Genomic DNA, 17,179 nt, shown 5'->3' with positions numbered 1-17,179 from the left:
GGGCGGGGGACCCCACAGTGGGACAATGTGTGGGGCAGGGGACCCCTGTGCCCCACTGATCCCATGCTGTGGGGCAGGAGACCCCATAGTGCAGAGTCTGTGCCCCATAGCGGGGCAATGTGTGGGCAGGGGACCTCTGCGCCCCATAGCAAGCAAATGTGTGGGGCAGGAACCCTCTGTGCCCCATAGCAGGGCAATGTGTGGGGCAGGGGGCCCCACAGTGAGACAATGTGTGGGGTGGGGGACCCCATAGTGCAGAGTCTGTGCCCCATAGCAAGCAAATGTGTGGGGCGGGAACCCTCTGCGCCCCATAGCGAGCCCACACGTGGGGCAGGGGACCCCCGTGCCCCCCCGACCCTGTTCCGTGGGGCAGGGTCTGTGCCCCATAGCGAGCCTGGAGGTGTGGGGCAGGAACCCCCACAGCGCAGGGCCTGCGCCCCACAGCAAGGCAAAGTGTGGGGCAGGAGCCCTCCGTGCCCCACTGACCCTGCTCCGTGGGGCAGAGTTCCCCCCACGTGTCCCACACCCCACAGCAACCCCAATGTGGGGCAGAGCCCCCCACCCCCCCACCCCCCCGCTATGGGGCAGAGCCCCCTGCCCCACAACCCCCCCGCTATGGGGCAGAGCCCCCCCTGCCCCACAACCCCCCTCCAAGCACACAGCACCCAGGCCCCTGCTTCCCACGGGTGCTTTATTGGGGGATGCTGTGGGGCAGGAGCCGTGGGGCAGGATCCGTGGGGCTGGCTCCATGGGTCTGGCTCCATGGGTCATGCTGTGGGGCAGGATCCGTGGGGCCGGCTCCGTGGGTCGCGCCGTGGGGCAGGATCTGTGGGGCAGGCTCCATGGGGCAGGATCCGTGGGGCTGGCTCCATGGGTCGTGCTGTGGGGCAGGATCTGTGGGGCCGGCTCCGTGGGGCTGGCTCCATGGGGCAGGATCTGTGGGGCAGGATCCGTGGGGCCGGCTCCGTGGGGCTGGCTCCATGGGGCAGGATCTGTGGGGCAGGCTCCGTGGGGCTGGCTCCGTGGGTCGCGCCGTGGGGCAGGATCCGTGGGTCGCGCCGTGGGGCAGGGCTCAGTAGTTGGAGCCGCGCTCCTGCTGCCGGTAGCCGCCGCGCCGCAGGTAGCCGCCGTCGCCCTTGCGGTAGCCGTCCTTCTGGTCTGGGGGGGGAGAGGGGGTGAGCGGCGCCGTGGGGCAGGCCGTGGGGCAGGCCGTGGGGCAGGCCGTGGGGCAGGCCGTGGGGCAGGCCGTGGGGCGCTATGGGGCAGGGCTCACCGCGGAAGTAGCCGCCGTAGGAGCCCTGCTTGTGGTCGAAGACGCGCTCGTTGTTCTCCACCAGCCCGCCCAGCTTCTCGGCCAGCTGCAGCGCCAGGTTCTGCTGCGCCGTGGGCTCCGTGCGGTGCATCATCACCGTCTGCGTCGGCTGGTCCAGGGACGCCTGCGGGACCCGCACTGCCCCGCTGCGCCCCACTGCGCCCCACAGTGCCCCACGGCTGCCCCACTGCTGCCCCACTGCGCCCCACGGCGCCCCACGGCGCCCCACATTGCCCCACATTGCCCCACTGCGCCCCACGGCGCCCCACAGTGCCCCATGGCTGCCCCACGGCCGCCCCACAGCACCCCACTGCGCCCCACGGCGCCCCACAGCGCCCCACATTGCCCCACGGCGCCCCGTGCCCAGGCTGCGCTGCCATGCGCCACCGCGCGTCGCCCTGCAGGTGCTCCGTGCCGCCCCACAGCCGCCCCCTGGTGCCCCACAGCGCCCCACATCCACCCCACGGCACCCCACAGCTGCCCTATATCGCCCCACATCAGCCCCACATCGCCCCCCACCTGCCCCGTATCACCCCCCACTGCCCCATAGCTGCCCCACATCGCCCCACATCAGCCCCAGAGCACCCCACAGCACCCCACAACTGCCCCCCAGTGCTCCATAGTCGCCCCACACTGCCCCACAGCTGCCCCCCATCACCCCATAGCTGCCCCGTATCACCCCCCAGCTGCCCCCCATCACCCCATAGCTGCCCCATATCGCCCCACAGCTGCCCCCCATCACCCCACACCGCCCCCCAGCTGCCCCCCATCACCCCACAGCTGCCCCATAGCACCCCACAACTGCCCCCCAGTGCTCCAGTCACCCCATATTGCCCCATAGCTGCCCCCCATCACCCCCCAGCTGCCCCCCATCACCCCACACTGCCCCATAGCTGCCCCGTATCACCCCATACCTGCCCCCATCACCCCACAGCCGCCCCACATCACCCCATAGCTGCCCCATAGCTGGCCCCCATTGCCCCACAGCTGCCCCCCATCACCCCACCCTGCCCCACAGCTGCCCCGTATCACCCCATAGCTGCCCCATATCACCCCATATTGCCCCACAGCTGCCCCCCATCGCCCCACAGCTGCCCCCCATCGCCCCACAGCTGCCCCATAGCTGCCCAGTATCACCCCATAGCTGTCCCATAGCCACCCCCCATCACCCCATAGCTGCCCCATAGCACCCCACAACTGTCCCCCAGTGCTCCAGTCACCCCATATTGCCCCATAGCTGCCCCCATCACCCCACAGCTGCCCCCCATCACCCCCCAGCTGCCCCCCATCACCCCACAGCTGCCCCATAGCACCCCACAACTGCCCCCCAGTGCTCCAGTCACCCCATATTGCCCCATAGCTGCCCCCATCACACCACAGCTGCCCCCCATTGACCCCCAGCTGCCCCCCATCACCCCATAGCCACCCCCCATCACCCCATACTGCCCCATAGCTGCTCCCCATCGCCCCACAGCTGCCCCCCATCACCCCATAGCTGCTCCCCATCGCCCCACAGCTGCCCCCCATCACCCCACAGCTGCCCCCCATCACCCCACAGCTGCCCCCCTTCGCCCCATAGCCGCCCCCCATCACCCCATAGCTGCCCCCCATCGCCCCACAGCTGCCCCACAGCCGCCCCCCATGGCCCCCCGCCGCCCCCACCATGAGCTCCTCGTTGATGATCATCTTGCTGATGATGCTGTGCACCGTGGGCAGGTCCAGCTGGAACATGTCGGCCAGGATCTCCATGCTGCGGGCCGGGAGGGCGCCGCGGCGTCACCGCGATGACGTCACCGCGCCCCCATGACGTCACCGCGCCCCCGATGACGTCACCGCGCCCCCGATGACGTCACCGCGCCGTCACCCCGCCCCACCTGATGGAGTCGTAGACGCTGCTGTAGGTGAAGAGGTAGGTGCGCAGCGACTCCTCCTGGATCTTCCTGCAGCGCCAAAACGGGGCGAAACCCCAGCGGTTTGGGGCCGCCCCGCGCCCCTCGACCCCCCCCGGGATAAGCAAGGAGCCCGGAACGGGGCGAAACGAGGCCGTTTGGGGCCCGCGGGGCACGCACCTGACCAGCATGGCGCGCACCTTGTCGGCCTCGGGGAAGAGGTCCCAGACCTTGCCATTCATCTTCTCGTTGACGATGAAGCGGTGGCACGTGCGCCAGTCGCCCATCTTCATCGCCTTCGAGGCCGCCACCACGTGCTCCCGCATCGACTCGGGGGGGCCTGGGGGGAGAGGGGGGGCAGGGGCTATGGGGCGGTGTGGGGCAGGGGCGATGGGGCAGGATCTATGGGGCAGGATGGGGCAGGAGCTATGGGGTGGGATCTATGGGGTGAGATGGGGCAGGAGCTATGGGGCGAGGATCTATGGGGCAGGAGCTGTGGGGTGGGATCTATGGGGTGAGATGGGGCAGGGGCTACGGGGACAGGAGCTATGGGGCGGGATGGGGCAGGAGCCATAGGGCTAGGAGCTATGGGGCACAGGCTATGGGGCCAGAACACGGCAGGAGCTATGGGGCAGGCACTACAGGGCGGTTATGGGGCAGCTATGGGGCAGCTGTGGGGCAGCTGTGGGGCAGCTGTGGGGCAGCCGTGGGGCAGCTGTGGGGCAGCCGTGGGGCAGCCGTGGGGCAGCCGTGGGGCAGCCATCCCTCACACCTCCCTCCCTTACCCAGCAGGGGCTGGCGCTCGCCGACGCGCAGCTGGTGGTGGAACTGCTTGCTGATCATGCGGCGCCGGGCGTCGAACTCGTGGGCGGCCATGTAGGGGATCTCGAGCAGCATGGCGGCCACCAGGTAGACGCACTCGAGCAGCTCGAGGTTGATGTGCATGTGGAAGGGCACCTGGCGCCGCTTCTCGATCTTCTCCTGCTCGGGGTTGCGCTCCTGCAGGCTGCGCATCAGCAGCCCCTGGCCCAGCAGCTCCTTGGCGCGCCCGCTCGACTGGATGTCCAGCAGCGCGTTGTGCGCGTCCTTGATCATCCCCTCGCGGAAGGCGCAGATGCCCAGCTGCACCATGGTGCGGTTGTACAGGATCTGCGGGGGGAAGGCGGGGGGCGAGGGGCTCGGGATCGGTGCCCAACGGGGGCCCGAGGGGCCGCCGGTGGGCCAAAGGGACGGCGGGCGGCCCCAGACGGCGCCGGATTGGCACCGAGAGCACCCAGAAGGCGCCAAACCCGGGCTAAACGGCGTCGGATCGGCCCCGAATGGCACCAAAATCCCCCCGAATGGCCCCAAATTGGCCCCAAATGGCACCGAAATCCCCCCAAATGACATCAAATTGGCTCCAAATGGCACCAAAATCCCCCCAAATGGCCCCAAATCACATCAAATTGGCACCAAATGGCCCCAAAATCCCCACAAATGGCACTGAAGTGGCCCCAAATCCCACAGGGGGTTTTGGGGGACCCCAGATCCAATCCCATGGGTCTGGGGGTCCTGAGTTAGACCCTATAGGACCGGGAGGTCCCAAATTAGATCCTACGGGGCTGGGGGGTCCCAAACCAGATCCACAGGACCGGGGGCCCCAAACCAGATCCCACAGGACCGGGGGTCCCAAACCAGATCCCACAGGACCGGGGGCCCCAAACCAGATCCCACAGGACCAGGGGTCCCAAACCAGATCCCGTAGGACTGGGGGGCCCCAAACCAGATCCCATAGGACCGGGGGGCCCCAAACCAGATCCCATAGGACCGGGGGGCCCCAAACCAGATCCCATAGGACCGGGGGCCCCAAACCAGATCCCGTAGGACTGGGGGGCCCCAAACCAGATCCCATAGGACCGGGGGCCCCAAACCAGATCCCATAGGACTGGGGGCCCCAAACCAGATCCCACAGGACCGGGGGTCCCAAACCAGATCCCGCAGGACCGCGGGCAGCCCGGGGGCCCCTCGGGGCCCGCTGCGGGGCGCCCACCTGCACGGGGGGGTCGGCGTGGTGGATGTTGTCCTGCAGGTGGGACATGAGCATGAGGTCGCGCGCCTGGAACCAGCGCGAGTGCAGCGCGTGGTGGTAGATGTGGCAGAGGATGGCGCAGGTGCGGATGCGGTCGGTGCGGTCCTTGGCGTAGATGAACTTGCAGAGGCGCTCCATCAGCGCCGCCGAGTCCTCGCCCTCGTTCTCCGCCGCGTCCGCCTCCGACTGGCCCCGCGACGGCACGGCGGGGACGGCAGCCGGCCCCGGGGGGGACGAGGGGGGACGAAAACGGAGAGAAACGGCCCCAAAGTGAGACAGAGGGGCCCCAAAAAGGAGAGAGAGAAAAAAAAAACGGCCCCAAAGTGAGACAGAGGGGGCCCCAAAAAGGAGAGAAACGGCCCCAAAGTGAGACAGAGGGGCCCCAAAAAGGAGAGAAACGGCCCCAAAGTGAGACAGAGGGGCCCCGAAGGGGGGAAAATCGACCCAAAAGGAGCCAAAGGGGCCCCAAAAAGGAGCCAAAGGGCCCCAAAAAGGAGCCAAAGGGGCCCCAAAAAGGAGCCAAAGGGCCCCAAAAAGGAGAGAAAGGGCCCCAAAAAGGAGAGAAACGGCCCCAAAAAGGAGAGAAACGGCCCCAAAAAGGAGAGAAAGGGCCCCAAAAAGGAGAGAAAGGGCCCCAAAAAGGAGAGAAACGGCCCCAAAAAGGAGAGAAACGGCCCCAAAAAGGAGAGAAACGGCCCCAAAAAGGAGAGAAACGGCCCCAAAGTGAGACAGAGGGGCCCCAAAAAGGAGAGAAATGGCCCCAAAGTGAGACAAAGGGGCCCCAAAGGGAGCCAAAGGGGCCCCAAAAAGGAGAGAAACGGCCCCAAAAAGGAGAGAAACGGCCCCAAAGTGAGACAGAGGGGCCCCAAAGGGAGCCACAATGACCCCAAAGAGGAGAGAAATGGCCCCAAAGGGAGCCAAAGGGGGGAAAATCGACCCCAAGTGAGCCAAAGGGGCCCCAACAGGAGCCACAATGGCCCCAAAGGGGAGAGAAATGGCCCCAAAGGGAGACAAAGGGGCCCTGAAGCAGGGAAAATCGACCCAAAGGGAGCCAAAGGGCCCCCAAAATGAGAGAAATGGCCCCAAAGGGAGGCAGAAGCCCCAATTCCCCCAAATCCCCCCCAAAGCCCCCCAGGTGACCCGAAACCCTCTGAAATCGCCTGAAATCCCCCAAATCCCCCTGAAACCCACCCATATTGCCCCCCACACCCCGTAATCCACCTCAATGCCCCCGAAACCCCCCCGAACCCCCCGAAATTGCCTAAAATCCCCCCAAACTGCCCTGAAACCCCCCGCAATCCCCCCAAACCCCCCTGCAATCCCCCCAGATCGCCCCGAAGCCTCCCGTAATCCCCCTGAATTCCCCCCAAATCCCCCCAAATCCCCCCATAGCGCCCCAAATGGCCCCAAAACCCCCCGCAATCCCCTCAAACGCCCCCAAACTCCCCCGTAATCCCCCTGTAATGCCCCCAAACTCCCCTGTAATCCCCCCGAATGGCCCCAAAATCCCCCGTAATCCCCCCAAACCCCCCTGAAACCCCCCGAAACTCCCCAACCCCCCGTAACGCCCCCCAACCCCCCCAACCCCCCCCCGACCCCCCCCGTCCCACCTTGGAGGCGCCGGGGGGCGCGCGGCGGCGCTGCTGGGCCTTGTAGTCGAACTTGTAGTAGGTGTGCAGCACGCGGCGCAGGAAGACGCGGCACAGCTCCTCGGGGGAGCCGCGCGCCGCCAGGTACCGCTGCAGCCGCGCCACGATGGCGCACACCGGCCCTCGTCCTTCAGGTGCTCCACGTACTCTGCGCGCACACCACGGCCCCGTCGGCCCCCGTTTTCCACCGTTTGTCCCCGTTTCCCTCCGGCTTCCCCCGTTTCCCCCCCATTTCCTCCCCATTTCTCCCATTCCCTTCCATTTTCCCCCATTCCCCCCATTTTTCCCCCATCTCTCCCCATATCCCCCCATTTCCTCCCCATTTCCCCCCCAATTTCCCCCATTCTCCTCTATTTTCCCCCATTTCCCCCATTTCTCCCCACATTTCCCCCATTTTCCCCCATTCCCCCCCATTTTCCCCTCCATCTCTCCCATATCCCCCCACTTTCCCCCATTTCCTCTCCATTTCCCCCCCATTTTCCCCCATTCCCCCTCGGTTTTCCCCCATCTCTCCCCATATCCCCCCATTTCCTCCCCATTTCCCCCCCGGTTTTCCCCCATTTCCACCCATTTCTCCCCCCATTTCTCCCATTCCCTTCCATTTTCCCCCATTCCCCCCTGGTTTCCTCCCATTTTCCCCCATTTCCTCCCAATTTCCACCCATTTCCCCCCCATTTCCCCCATTCCCTTCCATTTTCCCCCATTCCCCCCATTTTTCCCCCATCTCTCCCCATATCCCCCCATATCCCCCCATTTCCCCCATTCTCCTCTATTTTCCCCCATTTCCACCCATTCCTCCCCACATTTCCCCCATTTTCCCCCATTCTTCCCCTATTTTCCCCCATTTCCTCCCCATTTCCCCCCCAATTTCCCCCATTCCCTTCCATTTTCCCCCATCTCCCCCCCATTTTCCCCCATTTCTCCCCACATTTCCCCCCCGTTGTCCCCCATTTCCTCCATTTTCCCCATTTCTCCCCAATTTTCCCCCATTCCCTCATTTCCCCCCCTTTCTCCCCATTCTTCCCCCATCTTCCCCCCATTTCCCTCTATTTCCCCGCACACCCCCCATTTTCCCTCTATTTTCCCCTATTTCCTTCCTTTTTGCCCCATTCTCCTCTATTTTCCCCCATTTTCCTCCCATTTCCCCCATTTTCTCCCCCCGCTCCCTTCCATTTGCCCCCATTCTCCCATTTCACCCCACTCTTTCCCTATTTTCCCCTATCTCTCCCCGTTTCCTTCCACTCCCTCCCCATTTTATCCCATTTTCCCTATTTTTCCCCCCAATTCCCCCCCTTTCCCTCCTTCCCCCCCCTTTCCCATTTCTCCCAATTTCCCCCTATTTTCCCCCAATTTTCCCCCCTTTTGCCCCCATTTCCTCCCCCCCTTCCCTCCTTCCCCCCCCATTTCCCCCAATTTCCCCCAATTTCCCCCAATTTTCCCCCATTTCCCCCCATTCCCCCCCCCACCCCCTTTTTGCTGCACTTTTTCCCCGTTTCCCCCCCCTTTTTTCCCCGTTTCCCCCCCATTTCCCCCCCCGTCCCCCCCCGTTTCTCCCCCCGCCCCCGATTTGCCCGATCCCCGCGCTTTTCGCCCCAGCGGCGCACCCTGGGAGTGGGGGTCGGTGTTCTGCATGATCTTGGTGAACTCCTCGTCCATGCGCTCCACCAGCGTCAGGATGCAGCCGCGCACCCGGTACGGCTGGGGGGGGGGGGGGGGCGGCGTCAGCACCCCCAAAACACCCCGAAATCACCCCAAAACCCCCCAGAAACCCCCCCGAGGTGACCCCAAAGCCTCCTAAAAGCCCCCAAAACCCCCGCAAGAGACCCCAAAGACCCCAAACTCCATCTAAAGCCCCCCCGGAAGACCCCAAAAGACCCCAAACTCCCCCCCAAATCCTCCAAGTGACCCCAAATCCCCCAAAAACCCTCCCCACGCCCCCAAAAAGACCCCAAAGCCCCCCACAGAGACCCCAAATGACCCCAAACTCCCTCCAAAGCCCCCCCAAAGGCCCCCAAAAGGACCCCAAAGCCCCCCCCAAAGGACCCCAAATCGCCCCCAAAGCCTCCCAAGCGACCCCAAAGCCCCCCAGGTGACACCCAAAAGACCCCAAAGGTCCCCAAAAAGCCCCGAAGCCCCCCAGAAACCACCCCAAAATGACCCCAACCCCCCCCAAAAGCCCCCAAAGCCCCCTAAAAAGACCCCGAACTCCCCCAAAGCCCCCCCGAAGGACCCCCCGGCCCCCCAAAAGGCCCCCAAATGACCCCAAACTCCCCCCAAGCCCCCAGAAAGCCCCCCGAAGAACCCCAAAGCCCCCCAAAGAGACCCCAAACAGACCCCAGAGGACCCCAAAGACCCCCAAAAAGACCCTAAATGACCCCAAACCCCCCCCAAAGGACCCCGAAGCCCCCCAGAAGCCTCCAAATTCCCTCCAAAGGGACCCCAAAACCCTGCCAACACCCCCCAAAACCCCCCCCAAAACACCCCAAACGACCCCAAACTCCCCCAAAGCCCCCCTGAAGGACCCAAGGGCCCCCAAAAGGCCCCCAAAGGCCCCCCCGGCCCCCCACGAGGCCCCCCCGGCGCCCCCGCACCTGCTCGGGGTTGGCGAGGTTCTCGGACTCCTCGACGATGTTCTCCCCGATGAAGATCTGGGGGTTGGCGAAGAGCACGTCCAGCAGCTCCTCGATGCACGCCAGGCACTTCTGCCACATCTCGGGCTGGGGGGGGGGCGTCAGCACCCACGGCCTGCCCCCACGGCCTGCCCCACGGCGCCCCACAGCGCCCCATAGTGCCCCATAGCCTGCCCCATAGCACCCCACAGAGCCCCACAGCCTGCCCCATAGCTCCCCATAGTGCCCCACAGCGCCCCACAGCCTGCCCCACAGCGCCCCATAGCTCCCCATAGTGCCCCATAGCCTGCCCCACGGCCTGCCCCACGGCGCCCCATAGCCTGCCCCATAACATGCCCCATAGCTGGCCCCACAGTGCCCCATAGAGCCCCATAACCTGCCCCATACCACCCCATAACCGCCCATAACCCCCCTCATAGCGCCCCATAACCCCTCACAATCTATCCCACAGCGCCCCAGTGCCCCATAACCTGCCCCACAGAGCCCCATAGCGCCCCATAACCCCCCTCATAGCGCCCCACAGCCCGCCCCACAGCACCCCAGTGCCCCATAGCGCCCCATAACCCCCCCCAATCTATCCCACAGTGCCCCGTAACATCCCACAGTGCCCCATAACCCGCCCCACAGAGCCCCAGTGCCCCATAACCTGCCCCACAGGGCCCCAGTGCCCCATAACCTGCCCCACAGCGCCCCGGTGCCCCATAATCTGCCCCACAGAGCCCCACAGCCCACCCCACAGCACCCCAGTGCCCCATAGCGCCCCATAACCCCCCCCAATCTATCCCACAGTGCCCCGTAACATCCCACAGTGCCCCATAACCCGCCCCACAGAGCCCCAGTGCCCCATAACCTGCCCCACAGGGCCCCAGTGCCCCATAACCTGCCCCACAGCGCCCCATAACCCGCCCCACAGAGCCCCGGTGCCCCATAATCTGCCCCACAGAGCCCCACAGCCCACCCCACAGCACCCCAGTGCCCCATAGCGCCCCATAACCCCCCACAATCTATCCTACAGTGCCCCGTAACACCCCACAGTACCCCATAACCCACCCCACAGCGCCCCATAACCCGCCCCACAGAGCCCCGGTGCCCATAATCTGCCCCACAGCACCCCAGTGCCCCATAACCTGCCCCACAGCGCCCTGGTGCCCCATAACCCCACCCCACGGCACCCCAGTGCCCCATAACCTGCCCCACGGCGCCCCACCTTCATGTAGGTGGCCAGGTTGGGGTTGTAGTCGTAGAGCGAGGCGATGATGTTGAACTTGATCTTCACCTCCAGCGCCACCCCCAGGTTGTTCTCGTTGGCGATGCCCACCAGCAGCTGCAGCAGCTCGATCTGCGCCGCCCTGCGCCGGGGGTCAGCCCCACGGCCGGCCCCATAGCCTGCCCCATAGCCGGCCCCACATCCCGCCCCACAGCCGCCCCACGGCCTCACCGGTCCGTCCCCTTCTTGCCGCGCGCCTGCAGGATCTCGTTGAGCTTCTTCACCACCACGGCGTGCGTGATCTCCGTGCCCTTGGCGAACATCTTGGGCTTCTCCTGGGGGGGGGCGCGCGTGGGGCGGGGTGTGGGGCTGCCCCATAGCGCCCTGCCCCATAGCGCCCTGCCCCATAGCGCCCCGCCCCACGGCGCTGCCCCATTGCCCTACTTCAAGGCACTGCCCCGTAATCCTGCCCCATAGCACTGCCTCGTCGCGCAGCCCCACGGCCCTGCCCCATAACCTTGCCCACAGCCCCATTGCGCTTCCTCATAGCCCTGCCCCATAACCTCACCCCGTAACCTCACCCCACAGCCCTGCCCCATAACCCTGCCCCACGGCCCTGCCCCATAGCCTCGCCCCATAGCGCTGCCCCATAACCTCACCCCACGGCCCTGCCCCATAGCCTCGCCCCATAGCCCTGTCCCATAACCTCACCCCATAGCCCTGCCCCACAGCCCTGCCCCATAGCCCTGCCCCACATCCCCACCCCATAGCCCTGCCCCATAACCTCATCCCACAGGCCTGCCCCACAGCCCTGCCCCATAGCTCTGCCCCATAACCTCACCCCACAGCCCTGCCCACATCCCTGCCCCATAACCCCACCCCACAGCCCCACTCCATAGCCCCAGCCCTACCCCGTTGCCCTACTCGAGGACCCTGCCCCACGCCCCGCCCCACATCCCGCCCCACACCTTGACCAGGGCACGCCGCCCTTGACCTTCTCCCACTCGCCCGCCCTCGTTGTCGTCCTCCTCGTCCTCGTAGCGCCGCGCCTTGCGGTCGTGCTTCTTCTTCGCCTTCTCCTCGCGCTTCTTCTCGCCCCCGCGCTTGTCCTCGTCCCTGGGGGGGGGGGGGGCGGCGCCGTCACCCCCTGCCCCTCTCCGGGGGGCGGTTTTGGGGCGTTTCGGGGGGATTTGCTCACTTCTTGAGGAACTTGGAGGCCAGCGACGTGTACTTGCCCTCGTCCTCGTCCGACTCCGAGTCCGTGTCCGAGTCCGAGGAGCCCCAATCCTCGTCGTCCTCCGAGTCCTCCGAGTCCTCGTCCTCCTGGGGACGGCACCGACCCCGAATCGGCCCCAAATCCCCCCAAATTACGCCCGTAAAACCCCAAATCCCCTCTAAATCCCCCCAAATCCCCCCGAACTGCCCAAATCCCCCCCCAAAACCCCGAACCCCACCTAAACCCGCCCCAAATCCCCCACAATTATCCCCAACCCCCCCCAATCTTCCCCCCAAACCCCCCGAGCTACCTCTGTAAAAACCCAAATCCCCCCAAAACGCTCCCCGGCCCCCCCGTAACCCCCCCAAACCCTTCGGGTGACCCCCGCGTAAACCCAACCCCCCCCGAATCTCCTCCAAGCCCCCAAATTGCTCCCACAAAAGCCCAAATCCCCCCAACCCCCCGTAAGTCTCTCAAACTCCCCCCGTAAAACCCAAAATCCTCCTTAAAGTCCCCCCAAATCCTCTAAGCCCCCCCCAAACTCCCCCAAACCCCCCCTAAACCTCTCAAGTGACCCGCATAAAACCCCAAACGCCCCCTATATGCCCCAAATCCCCCCCAAACCCCCCCAATTACCCCCATAGACCACCAACCCCCCCCAATCCCCCCCCAAACCTCCCCAGAACCCCTCAGTCCCCCCGAGCCCCCCCCCAGACCCCCCGAACCCCCCCCAGACCCCCCGAATCCCCCCCAGAGCCCCCCAACCCCCCCGAATCCCCTCCCAGACCCCTCCAAGCCCCCCAAGACCCCCCCAAGCCCCCCGAGACCCCCCCCAAAATCTCCCCGAATCCCCCCCCAGTCCCCTCCAAGCCCCCTGAGACCCCCCCCAAGCCCCCCAAATACCCCCCCAGACCCCCCCCAAGCCCCCCCGAGACCCCCCGAAGCCCCCCGAGACCCCCCAAAATCCCCCCGAACCCCCCCCAGACCCCCCCCCAAGCCCCCCGAGACCCCCCGAAGCCCCCTGAGACGCCCCCAAAATCCCCCTGAACCCCCCCCAGAGCCCCCCAAGCCCCCCGAGACCCCCTGAAGGCCCCCGAGACCCCTGAACCTGCCCCCCAGACCCCCCCCAAAATCCCCCCGAACCCCCCCCAGAACTCCCCCAGAGCCCCCCAAGCTCCCTGAGACCCCCCCCCAGACCCCTCCAAGCCCCCCCAGACCCCCAAACCCCCCCCCACCTCCATCTTCTTCAGGAAGCGGCCCCGCGCCTCCCCGGCCTCCTTCTTCTTGAGGAAGGCGGCGGCGCTCAGCCCGTCCTCGTCCTCGTCCTCCTCCGACGAGCTGGAGCCTGGAGGGGGGCACGGTCAGCCCCACGGCCTGCCCCACGGCCTGCCCCATGGCGCGCCCCTGCCCCACGGCGCGCCCCACGCACCCTCCGAGTCGCGGCTCTTCTTCTCCTCGTCCTCGTCCGCCGACTGCTCCGGGTTCTGCAGGGACCAGCAGCGGGGTGAGCGCCCCACAGCACCCCACACCCCGCCCCACACCCCCGCCCCACACCCCGCCCCACATCCCGCCCCCACACCTGCTTGTAGCTGGCGATCAGCGCCTCGTAGTCGCGGTTGTACTTGCGGATCTTCTGGCGCAGGGTGCTCAGCGCCTTGGCGTTGTTCTTGTTCATCTTCTTCTTCCCCTCCTTGTCCTCCCACAGCTGCGGGGCGGCGCCGCGGGCTCAGCACCCGTCCGGGGGGCCCCAAACCCCCCCGGGGACCCCAAAACCCCCCCGGGGACCCCAAAACCCCCCCCGGGACCCCCAAAACCCCCCAGGGACCCCCAAATACCCCCCCAGGGACCCCCCAAACCCCCCCGGGGACCCCAAAACCCCCCCCGGGACCCCCAAAACCCCCCCCCGGGACCCCCAAAACCCCCCCGGGACCTCGTTGAGGTAGTCCTCGAGGTCGGCGAGGATGCGGACGTAGAAGCGGGGGACGCCCTCCTTGTCCACGATGCCGCGCGCCTTGGCGAAGGCGCGGCCCAGCAGCTCGAACTCCTCCAGGCACTTGGTGACGTCGCGGATCTTCATGGCGTTGCGGATCGTCTTGATCAGGTTGGCGAGCTCCTCGAAGCTGCGGGGCGGCGCCGGGGGTCAGCCCCACAGCGTGCCCCATAGCGCGCCCCATAGCGCGCCCCACGGCCGGCCCCGCGGCTCACCGCTTGTCCTTGGCGCTGCGCACCACGCGCTTGGTGTCCTCCTCATCCTCGCTCAGCAGGATGGGCCTGGGGACGGGGGGGGGGGGAAGGTGTGGGGCTGCCCCACAGATCCCCCCCCGCACCCACAGAGTCTCCCCCAGCCCCACAGATCCCCCCCAGCCCCACAAATTCCCCACCCAGCCCCACACATCCCCACCCCCCAGCCCCATAGATCCCCCCAGCCCCATAGATCCCCCCCAGCCCCATAGATCCCCCCAGCCCCATAGATCCCCCCAGCCCCACAGATTCCACCCCCAGCCCCACAGATTCCACCCCCAGCCCCACAGATTCCACCCCCAGCCCTATAGACCCCCCCCCCAACCCCACAGATCCCCCCCCCGGCCCCACAGATCCCCCCCCCGGCCCCACAGATCCCCCCCCCGGCCCCACAGATCCCCCCCCCCGGCCCCACAGATCCCCCCCCCGGCCCCACAGATCCCCCCCCCGGCCCCACAGATCCCCCCCCCGGCCCCACAGACCGCCCCCCAGCCCCACAGATCCCGCCCCCCCGGCCCCCCAGACCCCCCCCCGGCCCCCCAGACTCCCCCCCGGCCCCCCAGACCCCCCCCCGGCCCCGCAGATCCCCCCCCCCGGCCCCACAGATCCCAGACCCCCCCCCGGCCCCCCCCCCGGCCCCACAGACCCCCCCCCGGCCCCCCCAGACCCCCCCCGGCCCCCAGCCCCCCCTCACTTGCTGTAGTTGCCGCCCGCCGGCTTGGCCACCAGCTCGTCCCCCGACACGGACGACTCGGACTCGCTGTCGGAGCCGGTGGTGAAGAAGCGCGACATCCTGCTGGGGGGGGCGTCAGTGGGGCGCCCCATAGCGCCCGCCCCATAGATCCCTGCCCCATAGCGCCCGGCCCCATAGCATCCAACCCACCCCATAGTGCCCGCCCCATAGATCCCCGCCCCATAGCGCCCAGCCCCATAAATCCTGGCCCTATAGATCCTGGCCCTATAGCACCCGGCCCCACCCCATAGCGCCCAGCCCCATAGATCCCTGCTCCATAAATCCTGGCCCTACAGATCCTGGCCCTATAGCGCCCAGCCTGCCCCATAGATCCGTGCCCCATAGATCCGTGCCCCATAGATCCCCGCCCCATAGATCCCCGCCCCATAGATCCCCGCCCCATAGATCCCCGCCCCATAGATCCCCGCCCCATAGATCCCCGCCCCATAGTGCCTGGCCCCTCAGATCCCCAGCCCCACAGATCCCCGCCCCATAGTGCCCCGCCCCATAGATCCCCACGCCATAGATCCTGCCCCTATAGATCCTGGCCCTATAGCGCCCAGCCCGCCCCATAGATCCCCCCCCACAGATCCCCAGCCCCACAGATCCTGGCCCTATAGGGCCCAGGCCGCCCCATAGCGCCTCCCCCAGCGATCCCCGCCCCACGGAGCCCCCGGGCCCCGGTCTCCCCGCTCCACGGGGCCCTGCCCCACAGATCCAGCCCCACAGGCCCCCGATCTCTGGCCCCACGGATCTCCCGGCCCCACACCGTCCCCGGCCCCACACCCCCCTGCCCCGTGGGGCCTACCCCACAGATCCCCGCCCCACAGGCCTCCGATGTCCGGCCCCACAGATCCCAGCCCCACACCCCCCTGCCCCACAGCTCCCCCCGCCCCACAGATCCCCCTGCCCCACACCCCCCCGCCCCACATCTCCGGCCCCACAGCCCCCCCCCCCCCCCCCGCTCACGCGGCCGCTCCGCTCCCGGCGCTGCGCAGCACGGAAAGGCCGGGCCCCCGCCCCGCTCCCGCGCGACGGAAGTGACGTCACCGCCCCCCCGCGCCCCCATGGCACGCCGGGAAACCGAGTCCGCGGCGGGCCCCGCCCCCTCCTCCAAGTCCCGCCCCCTTCTCCAAGCCCCGCCCCTCCCCAAGCCCCCGCCCACCTCCCTCAAGCCCCGCCCACCTCCCTCAAGCCCCGCCCCCTCCCCCAATCTCCGCCCCCTCCCCCAAGCCCCGCCCCCTCCCCAAGCCCCGCCCACAGACGAGAGCAGCCGGGGGGAGGGGCGGGGAGGTTTATTGGGGGCGTGGCCATCCCGGGGGGCGTGGCCGGGGGCGTGGCCGTCCCGGTGGGCGTGGTCAGGGGGCGTGGCCACCCGGTGGGCGTGGCCAGGGGGCGTGGCCACCCGGGGGCGTGGTCAGGGGGCGTGGCCAGCCGGGGCGTGGTCAGGGGGCGGGGCCACCCGGTGGGCGCGGTCAGGGGCGTGGCCACCCGGGGCGCGGTCAGGGGGCGGGGCAGAAGGCCCGGTGCGCGCCCAGCGCCGCCGCCGCCGCCAGCGCGATCCCGGCGGAGTCGGACACGGAGCCCGCGGCCGCCGCGAACTCGCGCTCGGCCCGGGGGGGACTGGGGGGGGAGAGAGGGGGGGGGGGGCGTGGGGACCCCATAGGGACCCCACAGGGACCCCATAGGGACCCCCAACCCCCCCATAGGGACCCACAGGGACCCACAGCGCCCCATAGCGGGACCCATGGGACCCACAGGGACGCCCACAGACCCACAGGGACCCCATAGGGACCCATAGGGACATGTGGGGACCCCCAGAGACCCCATAGGGACCCCCATATTGGACCCCCAACCCCCCATAGGGACCCACAGCGCCCCATAGAGAGACCCACGGGACCCACAGGGACCCCACAGATCCCACAGGGACCCCAAAGAGACATGTGGGGACCCCGTAGGGACCCACAGAGATCCCATAGGGACCCAGAGCGCCCCACAGGGCCCCCAGCCACCCCACAGAGTCCCCGTAACGCCCCACAGAGACCCTCCCCAGCCCCATAGCATCCCCCAACCACCCCACAGTGCCCCACAACCCCATAACGCCCCCCAAAGCCGCCCCATAACACCCCACAGGGCCCCCCAACACCCCCCCAGTGCCCCACAGCTCCCCCCAACCACCCCACGGCGCCCCCCAACCACCCCCCAGCCACCCCCCAGTACCCCCAACCACCCCA

At 67.7% G+C, this 17,179-nt stretch overlaps 1 protein-coding gene across 1 annotated transcript; it reads right to left on the bottom strand.

The window, feature by feature from the left end:
- Nucleotides 1–672: 672 nt before the first annotated feature.
- LOC125181805 (eukaryotic translation initiation factor 3 subunit C-like) lies at nucleotides 673–16,059 on the bottom strand. The gene is given in 22 exon segments (XM_066984348.1): nucleotides 673–1,158; nucleotides 1,274–1,436; nucleotides 2,975–3,062; nucleotides 3,187–3,252; nucleotides 3,382–3,541; nucleotides 3,987–4,350; nucleotides 5,231–5,455; nucleotides 6,880–7,037; nucleotides 7,040–7,066; nucleotides 8,523–8,616; nucleotides 9,510–9,635; nucleotides 10,756–10,897; nucleotides 10,987–11,090; nucleotides 11,724–11,871; nucleotides 11,954–12,078; nucleotides 13,207–13,316; nucleotides 13,401–13,455; nucleotides 13,551–13,676; nucleotides 13,902–14,091; nucleotides 14,177–14,242; nucleotides 14,907–15,008; nucleotides 15,915–16,059. Coding segments are annotated over 21 exon segments (2,721 nt in total). The 5' UTR covers nucleotides 15,005–15,008; nucleotides 15,915–16,059; the 3' UTR covers nucleotides 673–1,072.
- Nucleotides 16,060–17,179: the final 1,120 nt, after the last annotated feature.

This window comes from Anser cygnoides, chromosome 28, assembly GCF_040182565.1.
Source record: "Anser cygnoides isolate HZ-2024a breed goose chromosome 28, Taihu_goose_T2T_genome, whole genome shotgun sequence".
NCBI lineage: Eukaryota > Metazoa > Chordata > Aves > Anseriformes > Anatidae > Anser > Anser cygnoides.
The sequence above is the reverse complement of the archived record's forward strand: the minus strand, read 5'-3'. Positions and strand labels throughout refer to the sequence as shown.